The sequence below is a fragment of the Equus quagga genome, chromosome 4, assembly GCF_021613505.1.
Source record: "Equus quagga isolate Etosha38 chromosome 4, UCLA_HA_Equagga_1.0, whole genome shotgun sequence".
NCBI lineage: Eukaryota > Metazoa > Chordata > Mammalia > Perissodactyla > Equidae > Equus > Equus quagga.
The window spans coordinates 5,979,153-5,997,349 of NC_060270.1; the positions used below are offsets into that span (position 1 = coordinate 5,979,153).

Below are 18,197 nucleotides of genomic sequence, written 5' to 3' on the forward strand. Positions count from 1 at the left end.
AGTTTTCCTGAGTTTTGTGAGCAATTCTAACAAGTTATGAAACCTGAAGAGGGGGGCATGGGAACCCCCTACTTATAGCCAGTCAGTAAGAAGTACCAGTGACAACCTGGCACTTTCGATTGGCACCTGGAGTGCAGTCTTGGAGTGAGCCCTTAACTTGTGGGACCTGACACTAACTCCAGGTAGACAGTGTCAGAATGGAACTGCAGGACACCCAGTTAGTACTGGGAAAGCTGGAGAAATGGTGTTGGAAAAGACACACATTTTGGTGTCAGAAGTGTTGTGAGTAAAAACAGTTCCTAGGTACTTTTATTTAATAGCACTTTTTTCCTGCTTTTTGAACAAGGGGCCCTCCGTTTTCATTTTGCCCTAGATGCCGCAAAATGTAGCTGGCCCTGCCTGCATAACAACGTTGAGAGAAGAAAAGAACCCAGACAGGATAACCGTTCCAGGCCCCAAACCTTTTCAGATGACCCCAAAATAAAGATACCCTTAGAGATATCTCTAAAATAGTAAACAAATAATTCTAATGTAAACACTATCTTTTTAAGTAAGTTATTAGAGACCTGATTTTAATTTAATTTAAATTAAACCTAATTTAATCTGTTGTGTGGCGGAACCTAACTATAATACTGAATAACAAAATCATAATGTTAAAGAACACAGCAAATAGGAAAGCAGTATTCCACAGTTAAACCACATACTCAAGCCAAGGAGAATTGAACTCTATTTAAAATAGAGAGTAAATAACAATACAACTGAAAACACTCTGTTTAGATTAAGCAACAATTTGCTCAAGTGACAATGTTTCAGTTAGTGCTTCTCAAACTTCAGCATGCATGGAATCACCTGGAAGGCTTGTTAAAGCAGATTCGACCCCCCAGAATTTCAAATACAATAGGTCTAGGATGGGGCTGGGGAATTTGCATTTCTAACAAGTTCCCAGGTGGCCCTGATACTGATGGTTCAGTCCAGGGACCATGCTTTGGAAGTCACTGATACAGGTTAACCAAAATCAATTCCAGCAACAAAATAACTTCAACACAAATCTTTAAATCTTGTCTGAGTCTCCAGACAAAAAAATTAATTTATTTCTCCACAGATTGCTATGATCTGACATGTACCTCTAACTAGGCATTTTGTGCATCACTTACCACCTGAATTCAACAAGCATTTAACAAGCAACTACTATCAAGAAGACACTATGCCCTCAAGAAGCTTACATCTGAGCTGAAGAGATAAACACGTACATCATAGCTTTAATCAAAAAAAAAAACTAAATGCTTTCTCCCCTAGTAAATATATATATTTATCCCTAATGGTGACAATGTTGAACCTTGCCAAGCTCTGTGATCCTGGAACAGTAATGGTTAAAGAAACCATTCTTAGCCACATGACTTAAATAAGATTCATGGATGACCCTGTTTATCTATGACTAACCCAGACACAGACCCTCCAAATTCCTATTCTTTGCCTCTGTAGCATAGCAGAATATGCTACCCAAAAAATGCTACCAAAAATACGCCACTTTGCCATAAGGATTATTTTGAGTTGAAGGCAACTGAAAAGAAGCAGATACAAGAAAAGCTCTCTGCCATTCCCCTAATCGCCTAAAAGCGGCACATAATTTATTAAGGTGTCTCCCTTTCCTGCACGGAAAAAGGCAGAACTCTTAATCACCCAGAGACAACTCTAGATTCTTATCAGCTCAGGGACAGGCATCAAGAGGAATCTACATAAAAAACCTTACGAAATAATCCTTGTCTGCCATTAGGTTCCCCCATATATTTATCTTCCCACAGTTTGCCTCTCCAAAAAGCCTAAACACGTTTTACTTTGTCTTATTGTTCTTTGCTAAGATACTGTATAAACCTCAAATTCTAACCACCAGTTTGACTTCCTCTTCACTGAGTTCTTCTAAATGTACGGGTGATGCACATATTAATAAAACTCTGTTTTTCTCGTTTTAATCTCTTTTCTCAGTTCTTTTGAAGGCCCAGTCACAGAACCTAAGTTGATACAGGAATTTTTTCCTACCCTAAACCTCACACATGATTAGCCAACTTGTGACCTCCACTGACCTATAAGAACAAAACTTTGGTTAAATTTCTCTACTTGGCCTAGGCCTGTGAGTTTTGACCCCCTCTCAGCCTGAACCAGCATATAACTCCTCTCTAGGACAGGCTGACCTAGGCTAAAACACATCCGGGTCTACAGTGCTGCCACCACTACTCATCCTACTTCCCCGACCCAGTTACTCCCAGCCTTCTTTACTCCTCCCTAGACAAGGAGAGCCCTTCCCTGGCTACCTTCTGAGACCCTGCAGACCTTGTGGTCAGAGTGTTCTCCTGATTGCAGCAGTCCCTTCCCCACCTTGCAACGGTTCCTTTATTTTTCAATTGTGAGTGACTTTACTTTTCCGGGGAAGCTCTCCCCTTTCACATGGTACCTCAGCAACTCCAGTGTAGGAAAAGAATGTATTTATACATCTTTCTACAAAACTACACGCCTTCTCTGGCTATCATTCAAGGTTGCCTGTCGCTCGCTTGTAATCCAGGTGCTGCTTTAGTTATACCAACAATTATTATTTCCTAACTCTCTCCCCAAAAAGTGCTACACGTCGAACATGCTATATAATTCAAACAGAAGGATAACATCAGACACATCCCTGAGGGAAGAACTCTCAAACTTCAATTGGCTTCACTAAGTCCCCTAACAGTTCCTGACAAGACAGTCGACGTGATCTCCTTCAGAGGAATGACCAATTGTTTTTTTTTTTAAAGATTTTATTTTTCCTTCTTCTCCCCAAAGCCCCCCAGTACACAGTTGTGTATTTTTAGTTGTGGGTCCTTCTAGTTGTGGTATGTGGGACGCCGTCTCAGCATGGCTGATGAGCGGTGCCATGTCCACGCCCAGGATCCAAACCAGTGAAACCTTGGGCCACCAAAGCAGAGAGCGCGAACTTAACCACTCGGCCATGGGGCTGGCCCTACAAATTCTTATTACAGGGTTCATGTTCAAGCAATCCACTTCCCCATCCTTCTCTACTCCCCAACGAAACCACTTTTTAAACTTCCTGTTATTTTTCCTAATAATTACTGCCAATGATTTTTTTCTTTTGAACAATATCCACTGGTAGAATATAAGGATTTTGCACTCTTTGTTCCAACATGCCCCTCTAACCAATGACCTCCCAACATACATCATAAATTATGGTTAAACCCACAGTGCTAATTCTTATATGAGTACTCTTTTTTTTTTGAGGAAGATTAGCTCTGAGCTAACATCTGCCGCCAACCCTCCTCTTTTTGCTGAGGAAGCCTGGCCCTGAGCTAGCATCCATGCCCATCTCCCTCTACTTTATATGTGGGACGCCTGCCACAGCATGGCTTGACAAGCAGTGCATAGGTTCACACCCAGGATCCAAACGAGCGAACCCCAGGCTGCCAAAGCAGAACGTGTAAACTTAACCACTGCGCCACTGGGCCAGCCCCTTATATGAGTATTCTTCAAAGCTGAACCACATAGCCACAAGGGTTACATTTCCTATCTGGTGCAATGTTTTGTTTTCCTAGGAGTTAATAATTACCTAATTTTTTTTTCTTTGGTGAGGAGGATTGGCCCTGAGCTAACATCTGTTGCCAATCTTCCTCTTTTTGCTTGAGGAAGATTGTCGCTGAGCTAACATCTGTGCCAATCTTCCTCTATTCTGTATGTGGGACGCTGCCACAGCACAACTTGATAAGCGGTGTGTAGGTCTGTGCCTGGGATCCAAACCAGTGAATCCCAGGCCACCAAAGTGGAGTGCACCAACTTATCCACTACACCACCAGGCCAGCCGCAATAATTACCTAACTTTTTATACAATGAATTTACTTTCTTTTCCATGTAACATCACTTGGGTTTCACTGAAAATCATTCACAAAAGATACAAAATTCCTCTCAATAAAGCCAAAACATTAGGTAGCCTATCAGCTCCAGGAGGAGAATAATATGGAACGGAGACTGTAGGTGGCCCACAAAGCCTAAATTATTTACTATCTGGCCCTCTACAAAAAAAGTCTGCCCCTTATACTCTCATTTTAGTGAAGCATATCATAAAGGAGCTTCCTTAAAAGGGTATATGGTAGGCAATTTTTTGAGAACCTCTATATGTAAAAAATGTCTTTATTCTACTCTCACATTTGACGAGTTGAGTATAGAACAATTGCTGTTAGCGCCGTGGAGTGGATTCCGACTTCTTAGTGACCCCGCACGCAGCAGAGGGGAACCCTGCCCGGTCTTTTTGTGACATCCTCTCACCAGACAATGCCCCACTGCTATTCACAGGGTTTTCACGGCCAATTTTTTCAGAAGTGGGTAGCCAGGTCCTTCTTCCTAGTCTTAGTCTGGAAGCTCCGCTGAAACCTGCCCACCATGAATGACCCTGCTGGTATTTGCAATAACCAGTGGCACAGCTTTCCACATCACAGCTACATGCAGCCACCACAGTATGACAACAGACAGAAGGGTGGTGACAGGTGGTGTGGTTCCCTGACTGGGACGCAGACCTGAACCTTGTTTGCAAAGGTGAGAGTGCGAAATCTTAACCACTAGGCCACCAAGGCTGACTCACAGAACAAGACACTGCAAATAATTTTCTCTTTGAATTTTGAAGACACTGTTTCTTAATTTTCTACCTTTCAGAGTGGCTCCTAAAAATTTCAATGCCACTATGATTCCTGATCCTTGTAAATTATGTGGGTTTTATGTCTCGGCAAGCTGTTAAGATCTTTTCTTTAAGATCTGAAATCTCACAATGATGTGGCGTGGTGAGGATTTTCCTGTCTCCTTTATTTTTTCCATCATTCATTGTGCTGGGCTTTCATTAAGCCTTTTCACTATGGAAACATTCTTCAGAAGCTGGAAATGTCTTTTAGTACTTCCTGGATAACTTCTCCCCTCTATTTTCTCTGGTCTATTTGGCATTCCTATTATTTAGGTGTTCTTTGATGTTCTACTTGCCTTATCTTTTCTTTCCTACTATCTCTTTTTGTTCTATTTTCTGGGGTAAAATTTTAGCTTTATCTGCTATTGGATTTATTTTATTGCTACTATCACATTTGTAATTTCCAAGAGCTCTTTCTTATTCTCTAAATGTCACTTTTTATAGTTTCATATCCATTCTTCATGGAGGTACCATTACTCTGTAAAAGAGAAAAACACAATAGAGAGTCTCTAGCTTCCCCTTGCTTTTCACCTTTGCCTTTTTCTTTGTACCCACCTCCCTCATCTAGAAAACTCTGACTAGCTGGTAGAGCACAAGGTCTGCAAAACAATCCTTGGAAAACACTGTAGTGATGGCTATCAGGAGCCTGAGCAAAGGCACACAGATAGGAATGACCCATAGAAATAGGAAAAGAAACAAGATAAACAAATGTATTCAATCACTATGTTTCAACTGGAGGTGATGTGATTCCTTTGCTAGCTATTTATCTATGTTTCTTGAATTTCCCATCCCGTTTTCTTTACATAACAGGCAAAAGAAAAACAGTGAGAATTTTTTAAAGCAATGTCATTCTTAAAGAGAAATAAAACAACATGCAGAAAGGAAATGCTCCTATCTTCCTCTGCTCCTCTATTCCTGTTCTGCTTCACATTTATTGTCTTTCTTATTGTGCCTCTAAAGTGCATTTTCTTTTTCCTTTTCTGACTCCTCTCTTTTAATAAAACTAGTTTTTCCCTGACTGGCAAATTTTATTTCTAACTTTTTATTGATGGTAGGAAAAAAATGGAGTTTGGGAAAGCGGACCAAGAAATAATTTGTTGAAATTTAACTTAAACATGCCATACATTTATAATAAATATTCAAAAGAATACTGCTTTCCTCATATCTTAAAAAGCAACACAAAGAGGATTCTGGGAAGATGGCAGAGTAGCAAGCACCAAGAATCTCTCTCCCAACCTACAGAACAGTTGCACTGGCAAAATCTGTCTGATGTGGTAACCTGGAATCTGTTGAAGGCTTGCAACTTCAGGGGAAGGCTTAGACGGTAAATTGTCATTAATTTAGGTCAATGTCAGCTCTTAGCACAGTAGCAGCTACCTGTCCCTCACCCCCAAGCCCTTTGGCAGCAACTGGGCATATGTTACAGGAACAGCTTGCACTCAGCCTGTAGGAACCAGGGTGGACAAAAAGGACCCCACCCTCCAAACATTGGGGAATCTGTGCTCCAATCACTGATTACTGCTTCCCATCTCAGAGGTGCAAAGATACCAGCAGCCACTGTGGTTGCACCTCCCTCCACTGCTGCAAGCCCATACTGTCTGGCAGAAGTGACTTCTAGGGAATTTAAAAGTCTGGTACCCCTTTTTCCTCTTTCATTTTTCTCTTTTCCCTCTTTTGAAAGCCAGACATTAAAGACTAGAACATTCAAAAGTAAATGCTAAAGGGGGAAACTAAAAAGCTACTGCATATACACAAGGAAAGATGCAGACTCAAAAATGACCTGAGAAGTTAAGCTTACAACTCATACTGAACTTTGACAAAGAGTCTACAACAATCAAAAAAAAAAAAAAGAGAGAACAATAAACAAAATAAAAAACAAAAAGCAGTAGACCCTGGGGAAGGGGAAGAATCTGATTTCCAAACTCACGACATTGTTAGATTCAAATGTCCAGTTCTCAAAAAAAAATGACAGGCATACACACAAACAAGAATTATGGCCCCTTCAAAGGAAAAAAGTAAAGCAATGGGGACGGATCCTGAAAAAGTCCTGATGGCAAACACACTAGACTAAGTCTTTAAAACAACTGTCTTGAAGATGCTCAAAGAACTAAAAGAAGATCTGCAGAAAGTCAAGAAAATAATGTATGAACAAAATGGAAATATCAACAAAGACACAGAACACCTAAAGAGAAACCAAAAAGAAATTCTGGGGCCAGCCCCGTGGCCAAGTGATTAAGTTCCCATGCTCTGCTTCGGCAGCCCAGGGTTTCACTGGTTCACATCCTGGGCACAGACACAGCACTGCTCATCAGGCCATGCTGAGGCAGCATCCCACATCCCACAACTAGAAGGACCCATAGCTAAAAAATATACAACTATGTACTGGGGGGCTTTGGGGAGAAGAAGGAAAAATAAATAAATGAAATCTTCAAAAAAAAAAAGAAAGAAATTCTGGAGCTGAAAGTACAATAATCAAAATGAAAAATTCACCAGAGCTTTTCAAAAGCAGATTTGAGCAGGCAGAAGAAAGAATCAGCAAACTTGGAAGGATGTCTTAATGACTGTCATCCCCATTTTATTTAAAAGCAACTAAGGCTTACACGTTATGTCATTTGGCCTTGAATAAGCAATATCTACACCATAGGATGGCGGAGAGTATTACCTGTGCCTGGCACTGTATTTGCCAGGAATACACCCAAAAAAAATCAAATAGCATATTCAAATTAAAATAACTCAGTGAGGGTTTTATTTACAAAGGGACAAACTCACAAAGGACAGTGTAACAACCCGGCACTAGTAGCAACCAAAGATTTACCAACAAAAAGAAAAAAACAGCAAACCTGAAGATAGGACAATGGAAATTATCAACTCTGAGAAACAGAAAGAAAAAAGACAGAAGAAAAATTAACAGAGCCTAAGGCATCTGTGGGACACATCAAGTTGGCCAACATACACGCTGTAGGAATGCCAGTAGGAAAAGAAACAGAGAAAGGGGCAGAGAAAATATTTGAAGAAATAATGGCTCAAAACTTCCCAAATTTAGGGAGGCGGCCCCATTGCCGAGTGGTTAAGTTTGCATTCTCCGCTTTGGCCCCAGGGTTCAGATCCTGGGTGTGGACATGGCACCACTCATTAGGTCATGTTGAGGTGGCATCCCACATGCCACAACTAGAAGGACCCACAACTAAAATATACAACTATATACTGGGGGGATTTGAGGAGGGAAAACAAAAAGCAGGGGAAAAAAAAGAGAGAAGATTGGCAACAGTTGATAGCTCATGTGCCAATCTTTTAAAAAAAAAAAAACTTCCCAAATTTGATGAAAGACATGAATATACATATCCAAGAAGTTCAAAAAACTCCAAGTAAGATAAACTCAAAGAGACCCATTCTGAGATACATTATAACCAAACTTTTAAAAGACAAACACTAAGAGATAAGCCTGAAAGGAAAAAGAGAAAACTGATTTGTCACATACAAGAGATGCTCAATAAGATAATAAGGAGATTTTTCATTAGAAATTTTCAAGGCCAGAAGACCATGGGCTGATCCTTCAAAGTTCTAAAAGAAAAAACTGTCAACCAAAAATCCTATATCTGGCAAAACTTTCCCTCAAGAGTGAAACATTTACAACCTAACAACTGACCATCAAAATACGTGATGCGAAAACTGACAGCACTGTAGAAACAGACAGTTCTACAATAACAGTTGGAGATTTCAATATCCCACTCTCAATAATGGATAAAATAACCCTACAGAAGATAAGTAAGGACATTCCCAGACAAACAAAACCTGATCAAGTTTGTTTACCACTAGAACTACCCTGCAAGAAATGCTCAAGGGAGCCATGCAGGGCAAAAGGGAAAAAACACTAAACAGGAACATAACGCCATATGAATAAATAAGGCTCTGGATAAAAGTGGGCAATTATGAAAGTTATCATCATCATAACTTTGGTTTGTAACTCCACTTTTTGTTATCTACATGATTTAACAGACTAATACATTTAAAAAAAAAAAACAATTAGTCTAAAAGCCGGTATTATTCTAATCGTGGTTTGTAACTCCAAATTTTGTTTTCTACAAAATATAAAGAAAGATGTATTTAAAATAATTATTAGTTTATGCTTTTGAACATAAAACATATAAAAATGTAATTTTTGACATCAAGAACTGAAAGAGGTGGGAATGGAACTGTAAAGGAACAGAGCTTTTATATTTTATTCAAGTTAAGCAGGTAGAGATTCAAATTAGAGTACTATAACTTTAAAATATTAAGTGTAATCCCCATGGTAACCACAAAGAAAATAGCCATACCAAAGAAAACAAAAAGAGAATTTAAACATTTCACTACAAAAAAATCAACCAAACAAAAAAGAGAGTAATGCAGGAAAGGTGGGACAAAAAAGGCTATAAGACATTTGGAAAATAAATAGCAAAATGACAGAAATAAGTCTCTCCTTATCAATAATTATTTTAAATTTATTTTTTTTATTCTACCTGGGTTTATTCACCAAATGAATCAATGTTCTCTCTTACAAAATTTGTCATCAAAAAAAATAGTTTGGATGATGGCTGACTTTGTCTAATGTCTAACGAAGCTTTTGTGGTTAGTCTAAAGATATTTGTTTAGAACAAGCAAGTTAAATAGATGAAAGTAAGATTAAAACGTCAAAGGTGAACATTTTAAATAGTCTCTCCAAATCTTTTTGGTAACCTGTAACCTTAATGTTTTGCTGAGTTAAGTTAAATTCATTGAATATCAAGATCATTTCCAAATAAGAGGAAATACTAAAACATTACTGAACATAAATTTATCCACTTTTTGCTCCCTTCTACAGATGAATTAAAGATCTTTGGATCTGTTAGTAAACATGTCCTGTGCCATGCTGAAAAATTTACTATGAGGAAGAATATGTTTCTAAATATTATAAAACATTTTTTATAATACATCTGGCAATCCACAGACACTAATGTAAAAGACTACTTGCTTCTTAGTTTTAACTAGAAATTAAAAATTTCTAAGGGCTAAAATTACTAACATATGTAATTAAAACTACTAAAAAATGAGGAAAATTAATTTTATGTATGGTCAGGGTGGGCTAAGATTGGAATAAATTTAATTCAGTAAATAAGTTTTAATATTAAAAGTAAGATGCTGCAAAATTAGTATTTTGTTTATTCTCTGTTTAAAGAACAAAGTGTTCTTGAATTATTGTTCTGTTCTTGAGAATTTTATTTTTTAATTACTTTAAATTTAAATGGATTAAATGCTTCAATCAAAAGACAGAAAGTAGCAGAATGAATTAAAAAAACATGATCCAACTATATTCTGTCTACACAAGACTCACACTAGATCCAAAGACACAAACAGGTTGAAAGCGAAAGGACGGAAAAAGATTTTTCATGCAAATCCTATCAAAAAAGAGTAGGGTAGCTATATTAATATGAGAAAAAATAGACTTTAAGTCAAAAAAGGTACCAAGAGACAAAGCAGGACATTACATATTAATACAAGGTATAATACAGCTAGGAGACATAACCATTAGAAACATTTACAACCTAACAACTGACCATCAAAATACGTGATGCGAAAACTGACAGCACAGTAGAAACAGACAGTTCTACAATAACAGTTGGAGATTTCACTATCCCACTCTCAATGATGGATAGAATAACCCTACAGAAGATAAGTAAGGAATTAGAGACCTTGAACAGTTAACACAATAAAACCTCCTAGGTCTAACAGTCACATATAGAACACTCTATCCAACAACAGAATATATATGCCTCTCAAGGGCACACAGGACATGCTCCAGAATAGATCCTATTTTAGGCAACAAATTAAGTCTCAATAGATTTAGAAAGATACATATTACACAAAGCATCTTCTCTGACCACAATGGAATAAAGTCAGAAGTTAACAACAGAGGGAAAACTCAGAAATCTGTGGAAGTTAAACAACACACTCAAACAGCCAACAGGCCAAAGAAGAAATCACAAGGAAAATTAGAAAATACTTAAGAGATGAATGAAAACAAAAATACAACATACAAAAATTTATGGAACACAACAAAAGGAGAGCTAACAGGGTAATCTGTAGCTATAAAGGTTCACATAAAAAACAAAAAAGACCTCAAATCAATGATCTAACTTTATAATGTAAGGAAACAAAAAAGAAGAAGAAACTAAACTCAAAGCTAACAGAAGGAAAGAAATAAAAATTAGAGCAGAGAAAATGATATACAAAAAGCAATAGAGAAATAAATGAAACTAGAAGTTGATTCTTTAAAAAAGATCAATAAACTCTTAGTTAGATGGACTAAGAAAAAAGGAGATGGCTGGCATGGTGGCATACTGGTTAAGTTCTTGTGCTCCCCATCGGCGGCCCGGGGTTCGGGGGTTCAGATCCTGGGCACGGACTTACACACCACTCATCAGGCAATGCTGTGGTGGTGTCCCACATACAAAACAGAGGAAGACTGCGACAAATGTTAGCTCATGGCCAACCTTCTTCACCAAAAAGAAAAAAAACCTGATGATGATACAAATTACTAAAATCAGAAATGAAAGTGGAGACATTACTAACAATTCTACAGAAATAAAAAGGATTATAGTTGAGTACTATAAACATCTGTATGTCAACAAATTGGACAACCAAGACGAAATGGATAAATTCGTAGAAACAAAAAACCTACCAAGACTGAATCATGAAGAAACATACATTTTAATAGACCTATAATTAGTACGGAGATTGAATCAGTAATCAAAAACCTCTCAACAAAGAAAGGCTTTGTACTTGATGGTTTCACTGGTGAATTCCAAGATACATTTAATGAAGAACTAACACCAATACTCCTCACACTTTTCTAAAAAATGGAAGCAAAGGGAACAATTTCTAATTTAGTCTATGAGGCCAGCATTATCCTGACACCAGAGCCAGACAAAGACACCATGAGAAAAGAAAACCAATATCCCTTATGAACACTGATGCACAAATCCTCAACAAAATACTAACAAACCAAATTCAGTATATTAAAAAGATTATATACCATGACCAAGTGAGATTTACTCCTTAAGTGCAAGGATGGTTCAACACACAAATATCAGTCAATGTAATAACATTAACAGAATGAAGAAGAAAAAAACACGTGATCATCCCAACTGATACAAAAAAGCATTGACAAAGTTCAATATCCTTTCATGACAAAATCACTCAACAAACTAGGAATAGAAGGAAACTACTTCAACATAATAAAAGCCATATATGAAAAACCCAGGTGAATATCATACATAATGGTGAAAGACTGAAACCTTTTCCTCTAAGATCAGGAACAAGAAAAGGATGTCCACTTTCACCATTTCTATTCTACAAAACACTAGAAGTTCTAAACAATTAGATAAGAAAAGTAAAAAAAGAAGATATCCAAATTGGGCAATAAGAAGTAAAATTATCTCTGTTCACCTCATACACTGTTGGTGGGAACGCAAACTGGTGCAGCCACTATGGAAAACAGTGTAGAGATTCCTCAAAAAATTAAAAATAGAAATACCTTATGACCCAGCCATCCCACTACTGGGTATTTATCCAAAGAACTTGAAATCAGCAATTCCAAAAGTCCCATGCACCCCTATGTTCATCGCAGCATTATTTACAATTGCCAAGACATGGAAGCAACCTAAATGCCCATCAACTGATGACTGGATAAAGAACGTATGCTGTATATATACAATGGAATACTACTCAGCCATAGAAAAGAACAAAATCGTCCCATTCACAACAACATGGATGGACCTTGAAGGTATTATGTTACATGAAATAAGCCACATAGAGAAAGACGAACTCTGTATGACTCCACTCCTGGGTGGAACATAGAGACAAAGAGAACTGACTGGTGGTTACCAGGGGAAAGGGGGGTGGGGGGAGGGCACAAAGGGTGAAGTGGTGCACCTACAACATGACTAACTAACAATAATGTACAACTGAAATTTCGCAAGGTTGTAAACTATCATAATCTTAATAAAAAGTTAAAAAAAAATTATCTCTGTTCACATATGGTATCACATATATGTAGAAAACCCTAAAGATTCCACAAAAAGACTGTTAGAGCAATACATGAATTCAGCAAAGTGGCAAGATACAAAGTCAACACACAAAAATCAGTTGCATTTCTCTACACTAGCAATGAACAATCTGAATAGGAAATTACGAAAACAATTCCATTTACAACAGCATCAAAAAGAATAAAATACTTAGGAATTGACCAAGGAGGCAAAAAGACTCATAAAATGGAAACTACAAAACATGGCTAAAAGAAATTAAAGAAAACAAATAAATGGAAACACATCCCATGTTCACGAATCAGAAGACTAAATATTGTTAAGATGTCAATACTACCCAAAGTAATCTACAAGATTCAATGCAATCGTTATCAAAATCACAATGATGTTTTTTGCAGAAATGGAAAATCTATCCTAAAATTCATATGGAACCTCAAGGGACTCCCAATAGCCATAATAATCTTGAAAAACAAGAACAAAGATGGAGGACACACTTCCTTATCTTAAAACTCACTACAAAGCTATGGTAAGCAAAACAGTGTGGTACTGGCATAAGGACAGACATGTAGATCAATAGAATAGAATAGAGAGGCCAGAAATAAATTCTCACATATACGGTCAATGATTTTTTTTTCTGCTTCTTCTCCCCAAATCCCCCCAGTACATAGGTGTATATTTTAGTTGTGGGTCCTTCTAGTTGTGGCATGTTGGACGCTGCCTCAGCATGGCCTAATGAGCGGTGCCATGTCCACGTCCAGAATCTGAAGCAGCAAAACCCTGGGCCACCAAAGTGAAGCACGTGAACTTAACCACTCAGCCACGGGGCCGGCCCCATCGTCAATGATTTTTAACAAGAGTGCCAACACCATTCAATGGGGAAAGGACAGCCTTTTCAACAAATAGTGCTAGGAAAACTGGATACCCACACGCCAAAGAATGAAGCTGGACCTTTACCTAACACCATATACAAATATTAACTCAAAATGGATCAAAGACCTAAATGCAAGAGTCAAAATTATAAAACTCTTATAAGAAAACACAGGGGAAAATCTTCAAGACCATGACATTGGATATGGCAATGATTTCTTGGATATGACACCAAAAGCACAGGCAACAAGGGCTGGGCCAATGGTGAGGTAGGTAAATTTGGCACACTCTGCTTCAGTGGCCTGGGTTCACAGGTTCAGATTCCGGGCATAGACCTACACTACTCATCAGCCATACTGTGGCAGCGACCCACATATAAAGTAGAAGAAGACTGGCACAGATGTTAGCTCAAGGCTAATCTTCCTCAGAAAAAAAAAAAAAAGCACTGGCAACAACAAAATAGACAAACTGTACCTCACTAAAACTAAAGTATGTTGTGCATCTAAAGACACTAGCAACAGAACGAAAAGGCAAACCACAAAATTGGAGAAAATATTTGTAAATCAATATCTAATAAGGGATTAATATTCAGAATATTTAGAGAACTCCTAAAACTCAACAAAAAAACCAACCTGCTTAATTCAAAAGTGCACAAAGAACTTGAATAGACAGTTCTCCAAAGAAGATATACAAATGCCCAATAAGCATACGGAAAGATGTTCAACACCACTAACAATTAGGGAAATACAAATCAAAAACAAAAGGAGCCATCACTTCACACCCATTAGGATGATTATAATGAAAAAAACAAAAATAACATATGTTGATGAAGATACAGAGAAAGTGAAACCTTGCGCACTGCTGGTGGCAATAAAATGGTGCAGCTGCAATGGAAAATAGTATAGTGGTCCTCAAAAAGTTGAAAATAGAATTACTGTATCATCCAGGAATTCCACTTCAAGGTATACACCTCAAAGAATTGAAAGCAGGGTCTCAAAGAGATATTTGTACACCCAAGCTCGTCACAGCATTACTCATAATAGTAACACGTGGAAGCAACCCAAGTATTCATCGATAGATGAAAGGATAAGCAAAATATTGTGTGTATACTTACACAAACACACACACATACACACACATTCACAATGGAATATTACTCAGCCTAAAAAGGAAGGAAATCCTGACATGTTACAATATGGATGAACCTTGGGGACATTATGCTAAGTGAAATAAGCCAACCATAAAAAGGCAAATACTGAACGATTCCACTTATATGAGGTACATAGAGTAGTCAAATTCATAGAGAGAGAAAGGAGAACGGTGGTTGCTAGGGGCTGAGGGGGAAGTGGGAAATGGGGAGTTACTGTTCAAGGGGTATACAGCTTAAGTCTTACAATATGAAGAGTTGTGGAGATGGATAGTGGTGATGTTAGCACAACATTATAAATGTATTTAACCCACTGAACTATACACTTAAAATGGTTAAGATGGTAAATTTTATGTTATGTGCATTTTCCCATAATAAAAAAAACAATGCATCTATTAAAAATCATAAAAATTTATACTAAAATTGATGCATATTCTTCTATTTAAATAAAGTTGATTTTTAAAAAAGAATAAATAAAAAAACCTGAATAGTAATATAACCAGAACACACACAAAAAAAGGCAATACAAACAACAAATATTTATTCATTTTATTTACATATCATTAAGGAAGGAATGAATTTCTAAAAAGCAATAAAGAATGAGAAAAAGAAAACTGATGAACTGTAAGTTCATTTCCTAAAAAAAAATACTGGTCTCAATGTCTCTCCCATTTCAAGCTGTCTGTTTCGGGTTGAATTGTGACTCCCAAAAAAGATATTCTAAAGTCTTAACCCCCAGTATCTCAGAATGCTACTTTATTTGGAAATATTGTCTTCATAGAGGTAATCAAGTTAAAATGAAGTCAAGAGGTTAGGCCCTAACACATTGTGACATGTCCTTATAAAAACGGCAAATTGAACACAGAAGCAGACATACACAGAGGGAAGACAATGTGCAGACACACAGGAGAACATGTAAACATGGAGCACTGCACTGATGCACTCAAAAGACAATGCCCGAAGAAGAGGAGAGACATGAAACGGATCCTTTCCTAGTGCCTTCAGAGGAAGCACGGCCCTGCTAACATCTTGACTCACATGACGTGTGAATGGATTGAGCAGTCTAATCACAAGGCAGAGACTGTCAGAGTAGATGAAAAAAATCAAGACCTGCTATGTTCTGAATGTTTGTCCCCCCCAAAATTCATACGTTGAAACTCTAACCCCCAAAGTGATGGTATTAGGAGGTGAGGCCTTCGGGAGGTGATTAGGTCGTAAGGGGAGAACTCTCAGAAATGGGATTAGTGATCTTATAAAAGACTCAAGAGAGACCTCTTCCGCTCTTTGAGGACACGGCAAAAAGATGGCTACCTATGAACCAGGAAGCCCTCACCAGATACTAAATCTGCCATGCCATGACGCTGGTCTTTTCAGCCTTCAGAATTATGAAAAATAAATATTCTTCGTTTATAAGCCACCCAGGCTATGGCATTTTGTTACAGCAGTCCAAGCAGACTGAGACAGGATCCAACCATACGCTCTAAACTAGAGACACACTTTGGCTTCAAAGAAATAAATAGGTTCAAAGTAAAAGGATGGAAAAAGGTATACCATGTAAACAGCAACCTTAAGACAGGTGGAGTGGCTGTATCGATATCAGATAAAATAGACTTTAAGGCAAAAAAAAAAAATGTTAGTAGAGACAACAAGGGACATTTCATTGATAAAAGGGTTAATTCACCAGGAAAATATAACAATTATAAATATACATATATCTAATAACAGGACCACAAATACATTAAGCAAAAACTGACAAAACGGGAGGGAGAAATTAACAATTCAATAATAATAGGTCAATACTTCAAAACTCCAGTCATGATAATGGATAAAACAACTAGACAGAAAATCATCAAGGATACAGAAGGCCTGAATAGCACTATCAACCAACTCAATCTAACAGACATGTACAGAACACTCCACCCAACAGGAACAGAATTCACATTCTTCTGAAACACACAGAACATTCTCCAAGAAAGACTATATGCTGGGTCATAAAACAAACCTCAATAAATTTACAGGAAGTAAAATCACACAAAGTGTTTTCAAACCACAAAGAAATTCAATTAAAAATTAACAACAGCGGCTGGGGGGCTAGCCCAGTGGCGTAGTGGTTGAGTTCACATGCTCCGCTTCGGCACCCAGGGGTTCACCAGTTCAGATCCTGGGACAGGGACCTACACACCACTTATCAAGCCATGCTGTGGCAGGCGTCCCACATATAAAATAGAGGAAAATGGGCACAGATGTTAGCTCAGGGCTAATCTTCCTCAAAAAAAAAAAACTAACAACAGGGTCTGGCCCGGTGGCATAGTGGTTGAGTTCGCACACTCCACTTTGGTAGCTGGGGGTTGGCAGGTTCAGATCCTGTGTGCAGACCTACACACCACTCATCAAGCCATGCTGTGATGGTATCTCACATACAAAATAGAGTAAGACTGGCAGAGATGTTAGCTCAGGGCCAATCTTCCTCACCAAAATAAATAAATAAATAACAGTAGATAAATAAGTCACGATAATGTAACGTACAGCACGGAGACTACAGTTAATAATATTGTATTGCATACTTGAAAGTTGCTAAGAGAGTAAATCTTGAAAGTTCTCATCAAAAGAAAAAAAACTTGTTACTATGTATGGTAATGGATATTAACTAGACTTAATTGTGGTGATCATTTCACAAAATATACAAATATCAACTCATTATGTAGTGAACCTGAAATTAATACAATGTTATATGTCAATTATATGTCAATAAAAAAATTAAGAGAAGGAAACCTTTGAAACTTAAAAATATGCAGAAATTAAACAACACACACTTTTATAACAAATGGGTCAAAGAAATCATACCAGAAATTAGAAAATACTTTTGAGATTAAAGAAAAGAAAATCACAACATACCAAAATGTATGGAATGCAGCTAACGTTGTGCTTAGAAGAAATTCAAAACAGTAATGCCTATATTAGAAAAGAAGACAAATCTCAAATCAATAACCTAAACATACACCTTTAGAAATTAGAAAAAGAAGTGCAAACTATGTTCAAAACAAGCAGAACAAAGAAAATAAGATTATAATGGAAATAAATGAAATTATAGAAAACCAGTAGAGAAAACTGATGAAACCAAAAGTTGGTTCTCTGAAAAGATGAACAAAATTAACAAATCTTTAGGCAGAATAAACAAAAAAAGAGAGAGAGACTCAAATTACAAAAGTCAGGAATAAAAGAGGGGTTATCACTAACAACATCACAGAAATTTAAAAGATTATAAGAGAATATTATGAGCAAATGTATGCCAACAAATGATTTACATAAAATTCACAAATTCCTGGAAAGACACAAGCTACGAAAACTGACTCAAAACTGAATACAGCTATTAACAAGACAAAATTTGAATTTGTAATTTGAAAACTTCATATAC

The 18,197-nt window shown here is 37.4% G+C and overlaps 1 protein-coding gene across 8 annotated transcripts in view; it reads right to left on the reverse strand.

Moving 5' to 3' along the window:
- SENP7 (SUMO specific peptidase 7) overlaps positions 1-18,197 on the reverse strand; it is a 140,794-nt gene that overhangs the window by 78,419 nt on the left and 44,178 nt on the right. For 3 of the 8 annotated variants that reach the window (XM_046659227.1, XM_046659225.1, XM_046659228.1), the window contains exon 5: positions 17,678-17,734. The exons of the other annotated variants lie outside the window; for them this stretch is intronic. In XM_046659227.1, the coding sequence (XP_046515183.1) occupies positions 17,678-17,734 (57 nt within the window). The remainder of the gene's footprint in view (positions 1-17,677; positions 17,735-18,197) is intronic. 8 annotated transcript variants of the gene reach the window in all.